Source organism: Somniosus microcephalus, unplaced genomic scaffold, assembly GCF_052327205.1.
Source record: "Somniosus microcephalus isolate GS21.2 unplaced genomic scaffold, FLI_Smic_1.0 unresolved_chr1, whole genome shotgun sequence".
NCBI classification, from domain to species: Eukaryota; Metazoa; Chordata; class Chondrichthyes; order Squaliformes; family Somniosidae; genus Somniosus; species Somniosus microcephalus.
The window spans coordinates 131,422,801-131,444,540 of NW_028225179.1; the positions used below are offsets into that span (position 1 = coordinate 131,422,801).

Genomic DNA, 21,740 nt, shown 5'->3' on the forward strand with positions numbered 1-21,740 from the left:
TTTTGCACCTTGAATGGGAAACGTTTAAGATTTGAATGGGTTTTCAATCACCCAGTACTGGACAATAGAGCAGTTGTATCTCCCTTTTGTTTCAGCCCAGGAAGCTCCAGAAGACACATTAACCCAGTCTAACCACTTTGAGTTAGCCAATCACAGCTTTCTCTTGTGTATTGGACCCTTTGGGCGGGGAATTTTGCACACAGCCCTTGCAGGGCAGAACGGCAGGACCTCACCAGGTATAAAGATAGCGGCTGAGAAGCTATCTCACTCTCTTACTTCGCTGGACCAAAGGTGAGCAGGGTGTTCTGACTCCTCAACAAGCCAACCTAGCAGGAGTTTGGGGGATGGTAATTTAAGGGGATATTGCTAAGATTGTTTAATCAACATTGTAGTCACTTACCCCTCATTTTTGCCGTCTGCCTTACCCCATTTTAAGCAATTTTACTGTAATTACTGTGTGCGTGTGGGATAGTTTGATATTTTGATTGTAGTTTATTTAGGTAATAAACTTGATTTTTTTTCTCTCATCCAAACCACTTGTTCTGTTTTAATATCATTAATTATAAGTTCCTCCACTCAGAACTAAAGGAGGGGTAGCGATTCGTAACCGCTGTAATAAAATTGGTTTTATTGGAATTGGTCCTGCAAGACCAGGAAAATTACTTTAAACCAGTTTAAAGAAGCCCCCAAACCCTTACAAATTTGCTGATGATTAAGAGTAGACTGATGGGGCAGGAATTGGGCGGATTGGATTTGCTATGCTTTTTGTGGACAGGACATGCCTAGGCAGTTTTCCACATTGTCAGGTAGATGCCAGTGTTGTAGCTGTACTGGAACAGCTTGGCTAGAGGCATGGCTAGTTCTGGAGCACAAGTCTTCAGCACGACAGCTGGGAGATTGTCAGGGCCCATAGCCTTTGCTGTATCCAGAATATCGCCCACTTTCTATCTGCTTTGGAGTTGTTCTAGTCAATGCGAAACATCACTCATCCCAAGAAACATCTCCTGAAATCTATCTGCTTTGGAGTTATTATCTTAGCCAATATTTATCCCTCACAACATCACTAAAACAGATTATCTGGTCATTATCACATTGCTGTTTGTTGTGCGGAAATTGGCTGACGCGTTTCTTACATTACAACAGTGACTACACTTGAAAAGACGTGCTCATTGGCTGTAATGGGCTTTGGGATGACCGGTGCTCGTTAAAGGCACTATATAAATGTTAAGTATTTTTCTTTTTAGTTGTTCTATTCAATTTGGGTAGTTGGACACCTCAATTGGCTTAGATGTCTTTGAACCCACTATAAGTGGCAGCTGTATTTCTGTGGGCAAACACCATTTTGTGTCCTGTGACTGCCTGACCACTTACTGTTGTTACAAGAGAATGGGAAGAGTTGAGTCAGAGTCGAAGGCAGATTAGGATACTAGGACAGAATTCGAATCGTGGGAGTTGGGAGGCAAATTAGGGCGAGTCAGATCAGGAGAATGCGACGGCAGATCGGGAAAATCCAGCATGGGGTCAGAAACAGATCAGTGGCCAAGAGCTAATCGGGAGAGCCAAGACTACTTTGTTTGGGAGTATCTTCATAGGATTTTGAATGACATATCCAAGGCAATCTTTCTCCCAGTCACCCTGCGCCAACAGCGAACAGCCTTTTGCAATGCGAGGGGCAGCGTAACTATTATGTTGAGTATTAGTGCAGAAGTGGCTATGTTGTTTTGGATACTTGTCGGAGCGCAGTAAAGTCTGCATTACCACATCATAGAATCTTCCAGCACAGGAGGCCATTTAGCCCATTGTGCCTGTGCCAGGTCTTGGAAAGAGCAATCCAATTAGTCCCACTCTTTTCCCACGGCCCTGCAATGTTCTCCCCTTCCAAGTATTTATCCAATTCCCTTTTGAAAGTTACTATTGAATCTGCTTCCACCGCCCTTTCTGGCAGTGCATTCCAGATCATAACTGGCTGTGTAAAAAAAAAAATCCCATTTCCCTTCTGGTTCTTTTACCAATTTCCTTAAAATATCTACTGTTTTAACAGCGGTGCATTATCGGTTTACAATGTAATAAACCTGAAAAGTTAACTTACAGTTTAAGCAATGCTCTGAAAGTGTTATTCCTCCATCATCTGATGTTGAGCAACTCCACGTGAAGGCAGGGGCTCGGTCCAGTAAATTAAAAACAGTGACGGGGCCTGCGTTCAATCCCTGGGTTTACTACATTTAGCCAATCTACTGCTGAGTCCCAATACAGGATGCTCTGCAGCAACTCACCCAGGCTTCTTCGACAGCACCTCCCAAGCCTGTGACCTCCGCCATCTAGAAGGACAAGGGCAGGAAGCGCATGGGAACACCACCAAGTCGAAGTTCCCCATTGGACTGCAGTCAGGGTTGTAATGTGGGAAACACAACAGCCAGTTTACGCACAGCAAGGTCTCACAAAGAGCAATGCTGTAATGACCAGATAATCTGTTTTTAAGTGACATTGATTGGAAAGTGAAAGGGAGGGGAAAGAGAAACGGACAAAAAGAGGAACAGAATAAAAGGGCACAAGGGAAACAAGAGTTGTGGGAATGATGACCATGTCAGGCTTGGAGGTATTTTTTTGTTGCAAACTTAATACAACTGTAGCATCCACAACTGGTCCTGCAGGAGGAGGTGAGAGAATATTTCAATGTCCAGCTTCAAGGAGTTTGGGAACTATTTTTATAAAGTAAGTTTAATTCTGCTCAGCCAGATTCCCATTTTCACATCATGCATGGATGCTGATCCCACTGTCGGGCCACACCTCTTCTGTCCTGGCCCCAGGGTTGGGGTTTGCTTAGTCCAGCCAGCGTTTGAGTCACAGCTGGGTTTACACGTGTGTTCAGCAAGACCATTTATTTCAATACATCTGCTCAGTGAAGGATCGTCTCCCCCAGCATTAAATATCAAATCAGTAACAATGATCACAAGCAGAGCGGCATAGCACCAATCCCAGCCCACACAGTACGAGCACCTGCCAGCCAGGTACAGAGCGGGCAGTTCAACCCAGGACTCTGTGACTGCAGTAACAGAGAACGGCCCTCACCCAGAGCCCGCACTATAACCACCCTCACCCAGAGAGAGCCCGCACTATACCCCCTCACCCAGAGAGAGCCCGCACTATACCCCCTCACCCAGAGAGAGCCCGCACTATACCCCCTCACCCAGAGAGAGCCCGCACTATAACCACCCTCACCCAGAGAGAGCCCGCACTATAACCACCCTCACCCAGAGAGAGCCCGCACTATAACCACCCTCACCCAGAGAGAGCCCGCACTATACCCCCTCACCCAGAGCCCGCACTATAACCCTCCTCACCCAGAGAGAGCCCGCACTATAACCACCCTCACCCAGAGAGAGCCCGCACTATACCCCCTCACCCAGAGCCCGCACTATAACCCTCCTCACCCAGAGCCCGCACTATAAACACCCTCACCCAGAGAGCCCGCACTATACCCCCCTCACCCAGAGAGCCTGCACTATAACCCTCCTCACCCAGAGAGCCCGCACTATACCCCCTCACCCAGAGCCCGCACTATAACCCTCCTCACCCAGAGCCCGCACTATAAACACCCTCACCCAGAGAGCCCGCACTATACCCCCCTCACCCAGAGAGCCTGCACTATACCCCACTCACCCAGAGAGAGCCCGCACTATACCCACCCTCACTATACCCAATAAACAGCCCCCCACCCGAGATTCCACACCGTACCCATCGGCACCTACACCCAGAGAACCCGCACTCTACCCATCCTCAATTACAGACCCTTTTACAGCAGACAGTGCCCCACACCTACTGACTATGTTATACCCACATGCCAGTGGCTGATTTTACAGCTAATGCACCAGACTTGATGCGCCTGCCCTGCCTGCGTCCGACCGCCCAGCCCGCGTCCGACCGCCCAGCCTGCTCGCACTGTGTTTGCCAGCGGAGTGATTCGTTTCCGCCCGATCCTTCCGATTACGAATTGGCTTGAGATTATCTGTATCGTGCAAACCTGATTGGCTGGACTCGGGGGGTCCCTGCGCTGCATGCACCCTCCCCAGGATCCGCAGCAAATGGCAAAAGGTTCCAATTAAATAAATTTACAAATGCCATACAAATTTACAGATCTAGTTAAAAAAAACCTCTCCTCTACAAGAAAAGCAAATGTCACGAGTGTGTCGCGACCCTTCAGTTGGCGTGTCAAGGTACAGAGAGAGGGTGGGGTGGTGGTGGTTGGGGGGGGGGGGGGGGGGTTAGATGGGAGACCACATCCGGGGAGAGGCGAGTCCCCTGGTTTGATCCACTCCAGCTCTCCCCCCCCACCCCTTCAGTTCTCTGGCGGGTGACTATGTCCATGATTCGAGTGCTCTGGGCCATGATTGTGGTCCGCAGGATGTGGAGCACTGCCCGAGAAAGGCCTCTTGTGGCCTCGGACGCAGTGAGCGTTCCCGCAGCCGCCATCTTCATCCTCACTCTCCGATGAGCTTTCCCCGAAGGCCCTGGGCTTCTCGTAAATGCAGCAGCCTAGAAACAGCGAGGAAAATTTACTGTAGAGAGAAACTCTGCACACACTGTCCAAACCTGGGAACATCATCAATGGAGACTCAGTATAGAGAGAACTCCCTCACTGTCTGAACCTGGGGTCATCAATGGAGACTCGGTATAGAGAGAACTCCCTCACTGTCCGAACCTGGGGTCATCAATGGAGACTCAGTATAGAGAGAACTCCCTCACTGTCCGAACCTGGGGTCATCAATGGAGACTCGGTATAGAGAGAACTCCCTCACTGTCCGAACCTGGGGTCATCAATGGAGACTCAGTATAGAGAGAACTCCCTCACTGTCCGAACCTGGGGTCATCAATGGAGACTCAGTATAGAGAGAACTCCCTCACTGTCCGAACCTGGGGTCATCAATGGAGACTCAGTATAGAGAGAACTCCCTCACTGTCCGAACCTGGGGTCATCAATGGAGACTCAGTATAGAGAGAACTCCCTCACTGTCCGAACCTGGGGTCATCAATGGAGACTCAGTATAGAGAGAACTCCCTCACTGTCCGAACCTGGGGTCATCAATGGAGACTCTGTATAGAGAGAACTCCCTCACTGTCCGAACCTGGGGTCATCAATGGAGACTCAGTATAGAGAGAACTCCCTCACTGTCCGAACCTGGGGTCATCAATGGAGACTCAGTATAGAGAGAACTCCCTCACTGTCCGAACCTGGGGTCATCAATGGAGACTCAGTATAGAGAGAACTCCCTCACTGTCCGAACCTGGGGTCATCAATGGAGACTCTGTATAGAGAGAACTCCCTCACTGTCCGAACCTGGGGTCATCAATGGAGACTCGGTATAGAGAGAACTCCCTCACTGTCCGAACCTGGGGTCATCAATGGAGACTCGGTATAGAGAGAACTCCCTCACTGTCCGAACCTGGGGTCATCAATGGAGACTCAGTATAGAGAGAACTCCCTCACTGTCCGAACCTGGGGTCATCAATGGAGACTCTGTATAGAGAGAACTCCCTCACTGTCCGAACCTGGGGTCATCAATGGAGACTCGGTATAGAGAGAACTCCCTCACTGTCCGAACCTGGGGTCATCAATGGAGACTCAGTATAGAGAGAACTCCCTCACTGTCCGAACCTGGGGTCATCAATGGAGACTCGGTATAGAGAGAACTCCCTCACTGTCCGAACCTGGGGTCATCAATGGAGACTCGGTATAGAGAGAACTCCCTCACTGTCCGAACCTGGGGTCATCAATGGAGACTCTGTATAGAGAGAACTCCCTCACTGTCCGAACCTGGGGTCATCAATGGAGACTCGGTATAGAGAGAACTCCCTCACTGTCGGAACCTGGGGTCATCAATGGAGACTCGGTATAGAGAGAACTCCCTCACTGTCCGAACCTGGGGTCATCAATGGAGACTCGGTATAGAGATCGCGCTCTCACTGCACAGTGTCTGTACCTGGGGAATGTATGTGACTAAGCATACTGAATATTTAATTAGGCGAGGGTATTAAGGGTTACGGATCAATGCGGGTAAATGGAGGCAAGATACAGATCTGGTGTGAACTAACTGAATGGTGGAACAGGCTCGAGGGGCTGAACGGCTTCCTCCTGCCATGCAGACCAGGAGATCCCAGGCGAGGAGAGGAGCGGGGAAAAATCAAAGAGAAGCAGGAGCTCAACGGCCCGTTGGATCCTGGGAGGCAGTCGAACTTCTCTGGTCGCTCTGACCTGCCTGTCGATACTGGCCGGGTGTGTGCCACGGGTTACTCGGCCTGGTGGCTGCAGCACTGGAGCCCGAGGCTCCCCTGCCTCCCCCACCCCCCAACTACCCCTCAAACCCGGGAGGGTTCTGACGAGAGCACTTTGGCGCAAGCAGGCCGAGGATTGCTCGCGGGGGGGGGGGGGGGGGGGGGGGGGGGGGGGGAGTCAAGTCTGCGGGGCAGTAGAAAGTGGACGGACCTCAAATCGTCACTCTCCTCTGAGAGCAGGGACCCTAGCTGTGGAGTGGTGCATGATAGACTGGTACAGCACAAGGAGGCCATTCAGCCCGTCGTGCCCTTGCCGACTCTTTGAAAGAGCTATCCAATTAGTCCCAATCCCCCGCTCTTTCCGTGTCGCCATGCAAATTTTTCCCCTTCAAGTATTTATCCAACTCCCTTTTGAAAGTTATTATTGAATCTGCTTCCACTGCCCCTTTCAGGCAGCGCATTCCAGATCATAACTCACTGGGCAAAAAACAAAAATTCTCTTCATCGCCCTTCTGGTTCTTTTGCCAGGACAGAATTAGTGCAGTATTTCTGGAGTGAGGGCCTCAATCGATGCCGCTGGACCTGACCTTTTCCACGATCGTGACACTTACACTTAGAGGAACGCCGGCCTAGGTGCTCATTGTCCACAGTGTCGCTCGTCCACTCCACCTTCTTGTTGGTTTTGCGTTTCCTCAGTCTGATGGTGATGCTGCGGTTCTCCTGCAAGAGGGGGAAAAACAGAGCAAGAGGAAAGGAGCTTATTGGTGTGGTAACGAGCAGCGGTGAACGGACTGAAAAAATCCTCCCCACACTTTACAAACTACACTGGGCGTCGGCCGGGGCTCAGTGGGCAGCACTCTCGCCTCGGAGTCAGAAGGTCGTGGGTTCAATCCTGCTCCAGAGACTTGGGCACAAAGTCCTTGGCCCACACTCCCAGCAGAGAACGGAGGGGAGCTCTGCAATGTCGGAGGTCCCGCTGCACTGTCGGAGGTGTCGTCTTTCGGATGAGACGTTAAACCGAGGCCCCCGTCTGCCCTCTCGGGTGGATGCGAAAGATCGCACGGCCGCTTTTTCGAAGAAGAGCAGGGGAGTTCTCCCCGGTGTCCTGGCCAATGTTTATCCCTCAACCAACATCGTTGAAACAGAATGCCTGCTTATTATCGCGCTGCTGTTTGTGGGATCTTGCTGTGCGCAAAAGTGTCTGCCGCGTTTTCTACATTACAACAGTGACGACACTGCAAAAGGTATTTCATTGGCTGTAAAGTGCTTTGGGATGTCCGGAGGTCATGAAAGGCTTTCTAGATTGTATCGGTTATAGATCCATTTCTGTCTGGACTGTGACAGTCTGCAATTAATACTGGGGTCAGTATTATAAGGCTGTGCTCCCACCTCGGTGATTTGTCGGTGGGAGAATTAGGGTAGAGGGCTGCACGTCCGGTTTGCTGGTGTCCTGCGTCAATAGTGATCACTCACCCATCACTAAAGCAGATTATCTGTTCAGGGCAGCTTGCTGTGCGCAAATTGGCAGCCGTGTTTCCTACACTGGAACAGCGACTACCCTTCGAAAAGCACTCACCGTGTCCGCAGGCTGGCTTCCATCCACAGTCTCGGTGACAGTAGACGACGCACTCGCTGCCTCCGCCATTGCGTTGCGCTCGATCTCTCGCTCCATTTAAGCTTGTGGCTGGGTGAAAATCTCGGTGGCACTCTCCTTGGCTGCGACAGATGGTAAGCGACGCTGAACAAGGCAGTGAAGAGACTCGGAAAAGCTGAAGCCTGTCAAAAAAGAGAGAGAGAGCGAGCAACACACTGAGCCAACGTTGACGGGATGTGCCTGGATCTTAATGCAGGCTTCAAATCGATCACATGTGCAACAGGAAACATTGTGCCATCAACTGCTCGTGTACAGTGATTGTATTACTTTGCTATTTGCTTATTGCAGTCTCACACGTTTTAGACATTGGGAGTGAGGAGTCAGCTGGGTCTATTTCCACATTCCACCCGGGCAGCACCCCATCCTATTTCCAGTATATCCAACACCTTGCGTCTGTTCACACTGACATTCTCTGGACACCGCTGAGCTCCTACAGGCAAAATCTTGGCTCCCCGCAACTTGACGTCAGCTGCGAATTTAACATTAAGCTTGCGATTCCAAGTCATATTAATTACTACCCATCTGTCTGTCTCCATTATATTACTGTCTGTTTATAGGATCATATATATTACACTTTAGTTTATAAGCAATTATATCTAGAAGTTATGAAAAACACTGGGGTAGAGTTTCCGCTTTGGGCGCAATCGGGAAACTGGGGTCCTTGTACATGAAACACAAAAAGTTAGCTTGCAGGTACGGCAAGTAGTTAGGAAGGCAAATGGAATGTTGGCCTTTATTTCAAGGGGGATGGAATATAAAAGGAGGGAAATCCTGCTACAACTGTACAGGGCGTTGGTGAGACCGCACCTGGAGTACTGCGTACAGTTTTGGTCTCCTTATTTAAGGAGGGATATACTTGCATTGGAGGCAGTTCAGAGAAGGTTCACGAGGTTGATTCCGGAGATGAAGGAGTTGTCTTATGATGAAAGGTTGGGCCTATACTCATTGGAGTTTAGAAGAATGAGAGGTGATCTTATTGAAACATACAAGATGCTGAGGGGGCTCGACAGGGTGGATGCAGAGAGGTTGTTTCCCCTCGTGGGGGAATCTAGAACGAGGGGGCATAGTTTCAGAATAAGGGGTCGCCATTTTAGAACGGAGATGAGGAGGAATTTCTTCTCTCAGAGGGTCGTGAATCTGTGGAATTCTCTTCCCCAGAGAGCTGTGGGGGCTGGGTCATTGAATATATTTAAGGTAGAGATAGACAGATTTTTGAACAATAAGGGAGTCAAGGGTTATGGGGAGCGGGCTGGGAAGTGGAGTTGAGGCAAAGATCAGATCAGCCATGATCTATTGAATGGCCGACTCCTGCTCCTACGTCTTATGGGCACAAGTTGCACTGTTTTTCCGAAGTGAAGTTACACGCCGACTTTCCGTCCAAACCCACGTGCAGAATCGCAAACGTAAAATCTTCTGTGAACCAGCGCAATCGGGCAGCATAATAGAGTATAATTACTTACTTTCCTTTGCATTAAAAAATACTCACTGCGTATTTAAGAGTGGTAACCTGCTGCAGTTAATGGGCTCATCACAAACAATAAGCATTTTTAATAAGGCTGCCCAGCAAGGTCCCTTTTTCTTTTTGGGATGCGCGGCCCATTCAAAATACTGCGCGTGCGTCATTTCTTGCGTTGAAAAGCCGGTTGCGTGGGGGGTGGGGTCCTGAGAGCCGCGCAGATTAAAAGGAACATTGGTGTCCACCAAAATCAGCTGAAAATGATTGTAAACCACCAGACTGATTCCTGGGATGGCAGGACTATCGTATGAGGAGAGATTGGGTCGACTAGGCCTGTATTCGCTAGAGTTCAGAAAAATGAGAGGGGTGTCTTATTGAAACGTATAAAATTCTGACAGGACTAGACAGACTGGATACAGGGAGGATGTTTCCCCTGCCTGGGGGGGGGGGTCCTAGAACAAGGGGTCACAGTCTCAGGATATGGGGTACGACATTTAGGACTGAGATGAGGAGAAATTTCTTCACTCAGAGGGTGGTGAACCTGTGGAATTCTCTACCACAGAAGGCTGTGGAGGCCAAGTCACTGAATATATTTAAGAAGGAGATAGATAGATTTCTAGACACAAAAGGCATCTAGGGGTATGGGGAGAGCGCGGGAATATGGTATTGAGATCGAGGATCAGCCATGATCATATTGAATGGTGGAGCAGGCTCGAAGGGCCGAATGGCCAACTCCTGCTCCTATTTTTCTATGATCCTTCATCGTCACTGGGTCAAAATCCTGGAACTCCCTCCCTAACAGCACTGTGGGAGCACCTGCACCACACGGACTGCAGCGGCTCACCACCACCTTCTCAAGGGCAATTAAGAACATAAGAAGAACATAAGAAATAGGAGCAGGAGTAGGCCAATCGGCCCCTCGAGCCTGCTCCACCATTCAATAAGATCATGGCTGATCTGATCCTAACCTCAAATCTTCTATCACTCTGCATCCACCCGAACCCATGTGATCTCCCGGGAGAGGCGAAAAACCAGATAAAGACCCAATGGCCAATTTGGGAGAAAAAAATCTGGGAAATTCCTCTCCGACCCATCTAGGCGATCGAAATTCTTCCAGGAGATCACTCTGTCCCTATATTTTCTACAGTACTTACCTTCTGTAAAGGCGATCTCCACCCCAGCCAGGAACAGGAATAAAACCATCTCCTGAAATCTGACAGAATTAGAACACAGTAGGAGCAGAACAAGGCTACACGGCCCCTGGGCCCGCTCCACTACCCACAGGGCCATGACCATTCCGAACCCAGACTCATGTCCAATTTCCTGCCCGCTCCCCGTAACCCTTTATTCCCTTTACTTCTAGGAAACTATCTATTTCTGTTTTAAATTTATTTAATGATGTAGCTTCCACAGCTTTCTGGGGCAGCAAATTCCACAAACCTACCACCCTCTGAGTGAAGAAGTTTCTCCTCATCTCAGTTTTGAATGAGCAGCCCCTTATTTTAAGATTATGCCCCCTAGTTCTAGTTTCACCCATCATTGGGAACATCCTCACCGCATCCACCCGATCAAGCCCCTTCACAATCTTATATGTTTCAATAAGATCGCCTCTCATTCTTCTGAACTCCAATGAGTAGAGTCCCAATCTACTCAACCTCTCCTCAAATGACCACCCCCTCATCCCCGGGATTAACCGAGTGAACCTTCTTTGTACTGACTCGAGAGCAAGTATGTCTTTTCTTAAGTATGGACACCAAAACTGTATGCAGTATTCCAGGTGCGGCCTCACCAATACCTTGTACAACTGCAGCAATACCTCCCTGTTTTTATATTCCAACCCCCTAGCAATAAAAGCCAACATTCCATTGGCCTTCTTGATCACTTGCTGCACCTGCATACTAACTTTTTGAGTTTCGTGCACCAGGACCCCCAGATCCCTTTGTACTGCAGTACTTTCCAGTTTCTTGCCATTAAGATAATAACTTGCTCTATGATTTTTCCTGCCAAAGTGCATAACTTCACACTTTCCAGTATTGTATTCCATCTGCCAAATCTCTGCCCACTTACTTAGCCTGTCTATGTCCCTTTGCAGGTTTTTTATGTCCTCCTCACTCACTACTTTCCGTCCCATCTTTGTATCATCTGCAAACTTTGATATGTTACACTCAGTCCCCTCCTCCAAATCGTTAATATAGATTGTAAAGAGTTGGGGACCCAGCACTGACCCCTGCGGAACACCACTAGTTACTGGTTGCCAATCTGAGAACGAACCATTTATCCCAACTCTCTGCTTTCTGTTAGATAGCCAATCCTCCACCCATGCCAGAATATTACCCCCAATCCCGTGATTTTTTATCTTGAGCAATAGGGATGGGCAATAAATGCCGGCCTTGCCAGCGACGCCCACATCCCGTGAATGAATAAAAAGACACACTCTCACATTTGAGACTCTGAAGCTTGCACTATTTCCCAGCATGCGGTCTGTGCTGCAACAACAACTTGCATTTATAGATCTTCTCCTTAGGCAGTCCCTCGGAACCGAGGATGACTTGCTTCCACATTAAAAAAATGAGTTTGCAGGTGACTGATGAGTCCAATGCGGGACCTACAGTCTCTGTCACAGGTGGGGCAGACGGTGGTTGAAGGGGCGGGTGGGTGGGGTGCTTGGGTTGACGTGCGTTCCTTGCGCTTGGCTTCCGCTTGCTCCCGGCGAAGAGACTCAAGGTGTTCAGCGCCTTCCCGGATGCTTCTCCTCCACTTTGAGCGGTCTTGGGCCAGGGATTCCCAGGTGTCGGTGGGGATGTTACACTTTTTCAAGGAGACTTTGAGGGTATCCTTGAAGCGTTTCCTCTGCCCACCTGGGGCTCTCTTGCCATGTCGGAGCTCCGAGTAGAGCGCTTGTTTTGGGAGTCTCGTATCGGGCATGCGGACGATGTGACCCTTCCATCAGAGCTGAATGAGCGTGGTCAGAGCTTCGATGCTGGGGATGTTGGCCTGAGCAAGAACACTGACATTGGTGCGCCTATCCTGCCAATGGATTTCCAGGATCTTGCGGAGGCAGCGTTGGTGGTACCTCTCCAGTGCTTTGAGGTGCCTGCTGTACATGGTCCATGTCTCTGAGGCATACAGCAGGGCGGGTATCACTGCTGCCCTGTAGACCATGAGCTTAGTGCCGGGTTTGAGGTCCTGGTCTTCAAGCACTCTCTTCCTCAGGCGACTGAAGGCTGCACTGGCACACTGAAGGCAGTGTTGGACTTCGTCATCGACGTCTGCCCTTGTTGACAGTAGGCTCCCGAAGTATGGAAAGTGGTCCACGTTGTCCAAGGCCTTGTCGTGGATTTTGATAATCATTGGTGCAATGACACAGCCTTGCTTGACTCCAGTTCGTACGTGAATTGGGTCTGTGATGGAACCGTTGGTCAGGATCATGGCTTGCATGTCGCCGTGAAGCAGGCGGAGGATAGTGACAAACTTTTGAGGGCAGCCGAATTTGAGGAGGACACTCCATAATCCCTCACGGTTGACAGTGTCGAAGGCCTTTGTGAGGTCAAAAGGCGGCCATGTACAGCAGTTGGTGCTGTTCCCTGCATTGCTCTTGTAATTGACGTGCGGTGAAGATCATGTCCATTGTGCCCCTTAGTGGGCGGAATCCGCATTGCGACTCTGGGAGGAGCTCTTCAGCCACTGGGAGAAGGCGATTGAGGAGGATTCTTGCGATGACTTGCACTATTTCCCAGCATGCGGTCTGTGCTGCAACAACAACTTACATTTATAGATAGCGCCTTTAAAAAGAGAGAAATGTGCCGAGCTGCTTCATGGAGCCGAAATCTGCTTGGGCTGATAAGTGGCAGGTAACATTCGCGCCACACAAGTGCCAGGCAATGACTATCTCCAACAAGCGAGAGTCTAATCATCGCCCCATGACATTTAATGGTATTACCATCACCGAATCCCCCACCATTGACCAGAAACTTAACTGGACCAGCCACATAAATACTGTGGCAACAAGAACAGATCAGAGGCTGGGTATTCTGCGGCGAGTGTCTCACCTCCTGACTCCCCAAAGTCTTTCCGCCATCTACAAGGCACAAGTCAGGAGTGTGATGGAATACTCTCCACTTGCCTGGATGAGTACAGCTCCAACAACACTCATGAAGCTCGACACCATCCAGGACAAAGCAGCCCATTTGATTGGCACCCCATCCACCACCTTAAACATTCACTCCCTCCACCACCGGCGTACCGTGGCTGCAGTGTGTACCATCTACAAGATGCACTGCAGCAACTTGCCAAGGCTTCTTCGACAGCACCTCCCAAACCCGCGACCTCTTCCACCTAGAAGGACAAGGGCAGCAGGTGCATGGGAACACCACCACCTCCAAGTTCCCCTCCAAGTCACACACCATCCCAACTTGGAAGTATATCGCCGATCCTTCATCATCGCTGGGTCAAAATCCTGGAACTCCCTCCCTAACAGCACTGTGGGAGTACCTTCACCACACGGACTGCAGCGGTTCAAGGCGGCGGCTCACCACCACCTTCCCAAGATCAATTAGGGATGGGCAATAAATGCTGGCCTTGCCAGCGACGCCCACATCCCATAAACGAATAATTTAAAAAAAATCAAGACATAAATGGACACCAAATCAGGGAGGGGGATGAAATCTGTGGCAAAATTACAGACATTGTGGCGGGGGCCCAAAGATGACGGCTTCGGTCTTCCCAACTTTTAACGAGAGAAAACCGTGGCTCATCCAAGGCTGGATGTGAAACAAGCAGTCTGACAACACAGAGGCAGTGGAGGAACAAGGGTGTTGATGAAGTAGTGCTCAGTGTCGTAAGTGGAAGCTGATCCCATGTCTTGGGATGGTGTCGCCAAGGGGAAGCATGTAGATGAGGAAGGGGGGTGGGGGGCTGGACAAAGATGGATTCTTGGAATACTCCAGAGCTAACAGCATAGGGGCAGGAAGAGAAGCCATTACTGGAGATACTCTGCCTATGATTTGATAGCTAAGAACATACAAATTAGGAGCAGGAGTAGGCCACTCGGCCCCTCGAGCCTGCTCCACCATTCAATGGGATCATGGCTGATCTGATTCCTTCACATTCCCGCCTACCCCCGATAACCTTTCACCCCCTTGCTCATCAAGAATCTATCTACCTCTGCCTTAAAAATATTCAAAGACTCTGCTTCCACCGCCCTCTGAGGAAGAGAGTTCCAAAGACTCACGACCCTCTGAAAAACATTCTCCTCACCTCGGTCTTAAATGGGCGACCCCTTATTTTTAAACAGTGACTCCTAGTTCTAGATTCTCCCACAAGAGGAAACATCCTCTCCACATCCACCCTGTCCAGACCCCTCAGGATCTTGTATGTTTCAATCAAGTCACCTCTTACTCTTCTAAACTCCAGCGGATACAAGCCTAGCCTGTCCAACCTGTCCTCATAAGACAACCCGCCCATTCCAGGTATTAGTCTAGTAAACCTTCTCTAAACTGCTTCCAACACATTTACATCCTTCCTTAAAGGAGACCAATACTGTACACAGTACTCCAGATATGGTCTCACCAATGCCCTGTATAACTGAAGCATAACCTCCATACTTTTGTATTCAATTCCCCTCACAATAAATGATAACATTCTATTCGTTTTCCTAATTACTTGCTGTACCTGCATAGTAACCTTTTGCAATTCATGCACTAGGACACCCAGATCCCTCTGCATCTCAGAGCTCTGCAATCTCTCACCATTTAGATAATATGCCTCTTTTTTATTCTTCCTGCCAAAATGAACAACTTCACATTTTCCCACATTATATTCCATTTGCCAGATCTTTGCCCACTCACTTAACCTATCCATATCCCTTTGTAGCCTCCTTATGTCCTCTTTACAATTTACTTTCCTACCTATCTTTGTGGCTAGAGGAATGGTGCAACGGGGAGGGATTCAAGTTCCTGGGACATTGGAACCGGTTCTGGGGGGAAGTGGGACCAGTTCAAACCGGACGGTTTGCACCTGGGCAGGGCCGGGACCAATGTCCAAGGGGGAGTGTTTGCTAGTGCTCTGGGGGAGGGTTTAAACTAAAATGGCAGGGGGTTGGGAACCTGAGCAGGGAGACAGAGGAAAGGGAAACAAGGATAAAAGCAAAAGATAGGAAGGAGAAAAACAAAACTGGCAGTCAAAGAAATCAACGGTTTAAATCAAACGTGGCCACAGTAAATAATAATTCTAATAGGTCCAAGAGCGTTAAAAAAACAAGCCTGAAGGCTTTGTGTCTTAATGCGAGGAGCATTCGTAATAAAGTGGATGAATTGGCTGCACAAATAGAGGTAAACGAATATGATTTGGTTGGGATTACGGAAACGTGGCTCAAGGATGGCCAAGGCTGGGAACTCAACATCCAGTGGTATTCGATATTCAGGAAAGATAGGCGGAAAGGGAGGTGGGGTAGCATTACTGGTTAAAGAAGGGATTAACACAATTGTAAGGAAGGACATTAGCTCTGATGATGTGGAATCTGTATGGGTAGAACTGAGAAATACTAAGGGACAGAAAACGTTAGTGGGAGTGGTATATAGACCTCCAAAGAGTAAGGCAGAGGTTGGGGATGGCATTAAAAGGGAAATTTAAAAAGCATGCAATAAGGGCACAGCAGTCATCATGGGTGACTTTAATCTACATATAGATTGGGCTAACCAAATTAGTAACAATACTGTGGAGGAGGAATTCCTGGAGTGTTTATGGGATGGTTTCCTGGACCAATATGTCGAGGAACCAACCAGAGATCAGGCCATCTTAGACTGGGTATTATGTAATGAGAAAGGATTAATTAGCAATCTTGTTGTACGAGGCCCCTTGGGTCGTGATGCGCTATCAATTACTCAAAAGACTGAGGTTAAGCGAGTAACTAACAGGCTTTTATTAACAAGAGAATGAAGGTGTGCCTCGAGTGGTCGACCAGTCCAGAATACAGAGGGACTGTGGAGCAGTCACCTTTATACCTGGACTCGTGGGAGGAGTCAGCCGAGGCATGTACAGACATGTACACAGTGGAATACAAACACCCACACAGGCAGGTATAACAGTGGTTTACCACATTCACCCCTTGTTTAAAAATGAGTCCGGCGGGGTGAAGTGTATTAAAAGTTTGTGTATTGGAGTCTCTCCGGAGGTCTTGTCTGCCGCTGTGATCGACGTGGCGACGGCAAGGGTAGTGAAGCTTCTGGCGTCGAGTCCCGCGTAGGCTGGGGCACTGGTGTGTAGTCCTCGTGGGTGTCGAGCGGGTCGCGGGGCCCAGGCGTGCCGTCTGCTGGGGTTGGATATTGGATCGTGGGGGGGGGGGGGGGCGGTGGTAGTGGGTTACTGGGGCCCCCGAGGGTGCGAGGTCTCGTATGGAGACTGTGTCCTCCCGCCCGTCCGGGTACGCAATGTAAGCATACTGGGGGTTGGCGTAGAGGAGGTCGACCCTCTCTACCAGGGGGTCCGTTTTATGGGTCCTCACGTGTCTTCTCAGTAGGACCGGCCCTGGGGACGTCAGCCATGGCGGGTAGCGATGTCCCCGATGTGGACTTCCTTGGGAAGACAAACATTTTCTCATGAGGGGTGGCGTTAGTGGCAGTGCAGAGCAGTGACCAAATAGAGTGGAGCGCATCGGGGAGCACATCCTGCCAGCGGGAGGTCGGAAGGCCCCTAGACTTTAAGGCTAGCAGGGCGGCCTTCCAAACTGTCGCATTCTCTCTTTCCACCTGTCCGTTCCCCCGGGGGTTGTAACTGGTGGTCCTGCTTGTGGCAATACCCCTAGTGAGCAGGTACTGGCGGAGTTCGTCGCTCATAAACGATGAGCCCCGGTCGCTATGGATATAGCTGGGGAAACCGAACAGGGTGAAGAGGTCGTTCAGACATTTAATGACCGTGGCACTGGTCATGTCCGGGCAGGGGATGGCGAACGGGAAATGGGAGTACTCATCAATAATATTGAGGAAGTGCACATTGCGGTCGGAGGAGGGGAGAGGCCCTTTAAAATCAACGCTCAGGCGCTTGAAGGGGCGAGTGGCTTTTATCAGGTGAGCCCTGTCTGGTCTATAAAAGTGCGGTTTGCACTCAGCGCAGACTTGGCAGTTCCTGGTCATGGTCCTGACCTCCTCAATGGAGTAAGGCAGGTTGCGGGCCTTGATGAAGTGGAAGAACCTGGTGACCCCCGGGTGGCAGAGGTCATTGTGGAGGGCCCGCAGTCTATCGATCTGCGTGCTGGCGCAGGTGCCACGCGATAGAGCATCCGGGGGTGCATTGAGCTTCCCGGGCCGGTACAAGATCTCGTAATTGTAGGTGGAAAGTTCGATACTCCACCTCAAGATCTTGTCGTTTTTGATTTTGCCCCTCTGCTTGTTGTTAAACATAAAAGCAACTGAACGCTGGTCAGTGAGCAGGGTAAATCGTTTTCCGGCCAGGTAGTGCCTCCAATGACGCACAGCCTCCACAATAGCCTGGGCCTCCTTCTCAACAGCGGAGTGTCTGGTCTCTGGGCCCTGGAGGGTTTGTGAAAAGAAGGCCACGGGTCTCCCCGCCTGATTAAGGGTAGCGGCCAGGGCAAAGTCGGACGCATCGCTTTCTACCTGGAAGGGGATGGATTCGTCCACTGCGTGCATGGTGGCTTTGGCAATGTCTTCCTTGATATGGTGGAAGGCTAAGCGGGCCTCTGCCGTCAAGGGAAAAGAGGTGGACTTGATCAGCGGACGGGCCTTGTCCGCATAGTAGGGGACCCACTGGGCGTAATAGGAGAAAAACCCTAGGCACCTCTTCAGGGCCTTGAGGCAGTGGGAGTTCCATAAGGGGACGCATCCGGTCGGGGTCGGGACCGATGACTCAGTGTTCCACAACACAGCCAAGGATGGCGAGGCGGGTTGTGCAGAATATGCACTTCTCCTCGTTATACGTCAGGTTCAGGAGTTGGGCGGTGCAGAGGAATTTTTCGAGGTTTGCGTCATGGTCCTGCAAGTCATGGCCGCAGATGGTCACATTGTCCAGATATGGGAAAACGGCCTGCAACACATTTTGATCGACCATCCGGTCCATCTCCCTTTGGAAGACGGAGACCCCGTTGGTGACGCCAAAGGGAACCCTAAGGAAGTGATAGAGGCGGCCGTTTGCCTCAAAGGCAGTATACTGGCGGTCCTCAGGGCGGATAGGGAGCTGGTGGTACGCTGATTTCAGGTCAATGGTCGAGAAGACGCGGTACTGCGCGATCTGGTTGACCATATCAGCTATGCGGGGGAGTGGGTAAGCGTCCAGCAGGGTGTAGCGATTTATTGTCTGGCTGTAGTCAATGACCAGGCACTGCTTCTCGCTGGTCTTAACGGCCACAACCTGGGCTCGCCAGGGGCTGGTGCTGCCCTCAATAACCCCTCCTTCAGGAGCCGCTCCACTTCGGTTTTAATGAAAACCCTGTCCCCGGCACTGTATCGCCTGCTCTTTGTGGCGATGGGCTTACAGTCGGGGGTGAGGTTAGCAAACAGTTGGGGGGGGGGGGGGGGGGGCGGTGTAAACCGTACGCCATCCTAACACTTTGAAGGTGGCACTGAAAATCTAACCCCAGTAGAACGGCAGCACAGAGGTGGGGCAGGACCAGAAGTTTAAAATTATTGTACACAGTCCCGTCTACGAAGAGTGTCAGCACGCAGTAGCCGCCAATGTCCACCGACTGGGACTCGGAGGCCATAGAAATCCGCTGGTGCGCAGGCAGGACTGGGAGAGAGCAATGCCGCACCGTGTCGGGGTGGATGAAGCTCTCCGTGCTCCCAGAGTCAAAAAGGCAGGTTGTTTCGTGACCATTTACCTTAATGTCCATTGTGGACCGGGCCAGTTGGTGTGGTCTCGCTTGGTCCAGCGTAACGGAGGCCAGCGTAGGGGTCGGTGTGTCGCTGCGGGTATCAGATGAGGCGGTGTTGGGGGCCTGCTGCGTCCCGGCTGGCATCCAAGATGGCGGCGTCCATGATCCCCATGTGGCTGGAGGCGTCCAAAATGGCTGCTGTTCCGGTGGTTCGCACATGGCTGGGGAGGCCCAAGATGGCGGCCCGCATGGCCCACACGCGGCGCTGCTGGGGTTCGGGGTGGCTTTGGCCCTGCAGACGCTGGCGTAGTGTCCCTTCTTCCCGCAGCCCGAGCAGATCGCATTTTTCGCCGGGCAGCACGCTCTGGGGTGTTTGGCCTGGCCACAGAAGTAGCATTTCTGGCCTTGGGACACTGCTGCGGTAGTTGGGCCGTTGCTGGGATGTGGCTGGGGTGGCACGGCGCTAAGAGACGGTCCTACCGTGTCCCAGGCTGTCGTTCCCCGCGGCGTCCACGGTGCAGAGGAGTAGGCATCCATGCCCCGGTAGGCTGCGTCCAATGATAGTGCGAGTTCAGAAGCCTTGTTGAGGTCGAGGTCACTCTGCTCCAACAGTCGCTGTCGGGTGTAATTGGACCTGTGGCCCGCTACAAAAGCATCCCGGATAAGTTCCTCTGTGTACACGGCGGCCTTTACATCCTTACAACCACAGGCCCGGCCAAGCACAGACAGTGCCTGAAGGTATTCCTCGGTCGATTCCCCAGGTTGTTGTTTACGACTCCCCAGGAGGTGCCTGGCGTACACCTCGTTCACTGGGCGCGTGTACTGGTCCTTGAGGAGCTTGAGAGCAGCCGTGTACGAGGTCGCGTCCTGGATGACCGAGTACGCTCGGTGGTTCACTTTGGAGGTCAGGACATCCAGTTTGTCCTCATCCGATTTGACCGTTGCAGCGGAGGCGATCAGGAATCTTTCAAAGCACCTAAGCCAGTGAGCAAACTTGGTGGATGCGTCCGCCTCCCGATGGTCTAAGTCCAGGCATGCTGGTGTGAGGATCTTCTCCATTATAAAAAAATCTTGTTAATAAAATTGATGCGCTATCAATTACTCAAAAGACTGAGGTTAAGCGAGTAACTAACAGGCTTTTATTAACAAGAGAATGAAGGTGTGCCTCGAGTGGTCGACCAGTCCAGAATACAGAGGGACTGTGGAGCAGTCACCTTTATACTTGGACTCGTGGGAGGAGTCAGCCGAGGCATGTACAGACATGTACACAGTGGAATACAAACACCCACACAGGCAGGTATAACAGTGGTTTACCACAGGTCGGAGCGATCATAATATGATCGAATTCTTCATTAAGATGGAGAATGAAGTAGTTGACTCAGAGACAAGGATCCTCAATTTAAATAAAGGAAACTATGATGGTCTGAGGAGCGAGTTGGGTAGGATTGATTGGGGAATGTCACTCAAAGGGTTGACGGTGGATAGGCAATGGCAAACATTCAAAGACCGAATGGATGAACTACAGAAGTTGTTCATCCCAGTTTGGCATAAAAATAAAACAAAAAAGGTGACTCAACCGTGACTAACAAGGGAAATTAGGGATAGCATAAGATCCAAGGAGAGGACATATAAATTGGCTAGAAAAAGCAATAATCCTGAGGATTGGGAGCAGTTTAGGATTCAACAAAGGAGGACAAAAGAGATTAATTAAGAAGGGGAAAATAGAATATGAGAGTAAGCTTGCAAGGAACATAAAAACTGACTGTAAAAGCTTTCATAGATATGTGAAGAGAAAAAGATTGGTGAAGTCAAGCATAGGTCCCTTGCAGTCAGAATCAGGGGAATTTATAATGGGGAACAAAGAAATGTCAGACCAACTAAATACATATTTTGGTTCTGTCTTCACAAAGGAGAACACAAATAACCTCCCAGAGATGTTGGGGAACATAGGGTCTGATGAAAGGGTGGAACTGAAAGAAATCAGTATTTGTAGGGAAATGGTGTTAGGAAAATTGATGGGACTGAAGGCCGATAAAGCCCCAGGGCCTGATAATCTACATCCTAGGGTACTTAAGGAAGTGGCCCTAGAAATAGTAGATGCATTGCTGATCATCTTCCAACATTCGATGGAATCTGGAACAGTACCCATGGATTGGAGGGTAGCTAATGTTACCCCACTATTCAAAAAAGGTGGCAAAGAAAAAGCGGGGAATTATAGACCGGTAAGCCTGACATCGGTAGTGGGGAAAATGCTGGAGTCCATTATAAAAGATGTAATAGCAGAGCACTTGGAAAGCAGTAACGGGATCGGACAAAGTCAACATGGATTTACAAAAGGTAAATCATGCTTGACTAATCTACTGGAATTTTTTGAGGATGTAACTGGTAAAATAGATAAGGGAGAACCAGTGGATGTGGTATATTTGGACTTTCAGAAGGCTTTCGATAAGGTCCTGCATAAGAGATTAGCTTGCAAAATTAAGGCACATGGGATTGGGGGCAAGGTATTGACTTGGATAGAGAACTGGTTGGCA

At 50.2% G+C, this 21,740-nt stretch overlaps 1 protein-coding gene across 1 annotated transcript in view; it reads right to left on the bottom strand.

The window, feature by feature from the left end:
• Window positions 1-2,864: 2,864 nt before the first annotated feature.
• Window positions 2,865-21,740, bottom strand: part of ppp1r11 (protein phosphatase 1, regulatory (inhibitor) subunit 11) — a 31,280-nt gene continuing 12,404 nt past the window's right edge. The window contains exons 2-4 of the mRNA XM_085974863.1: window positions 7,847-8,046; window positions 6,882-6,990; window positions 2,865-4,533 (exon numbers count right to left, since the gene is read on the bottom strand). Of these exons, the coding sequence (XP_085830989.1) occupies window positions 4,337-4,533; window positions 6,882-6,990; window positions 7,847-7,942 (402 nt within the window). The 5' untranslated portion in view covers window positions 7,943-8,046 and the 3' untranslated portion in view covers window positions 2,865-4,336. The remainder of the gene's footprint in view (window positions 4,534-6,881; window positions 6,991-7,846; window positions 8,047-21,740) is intronic.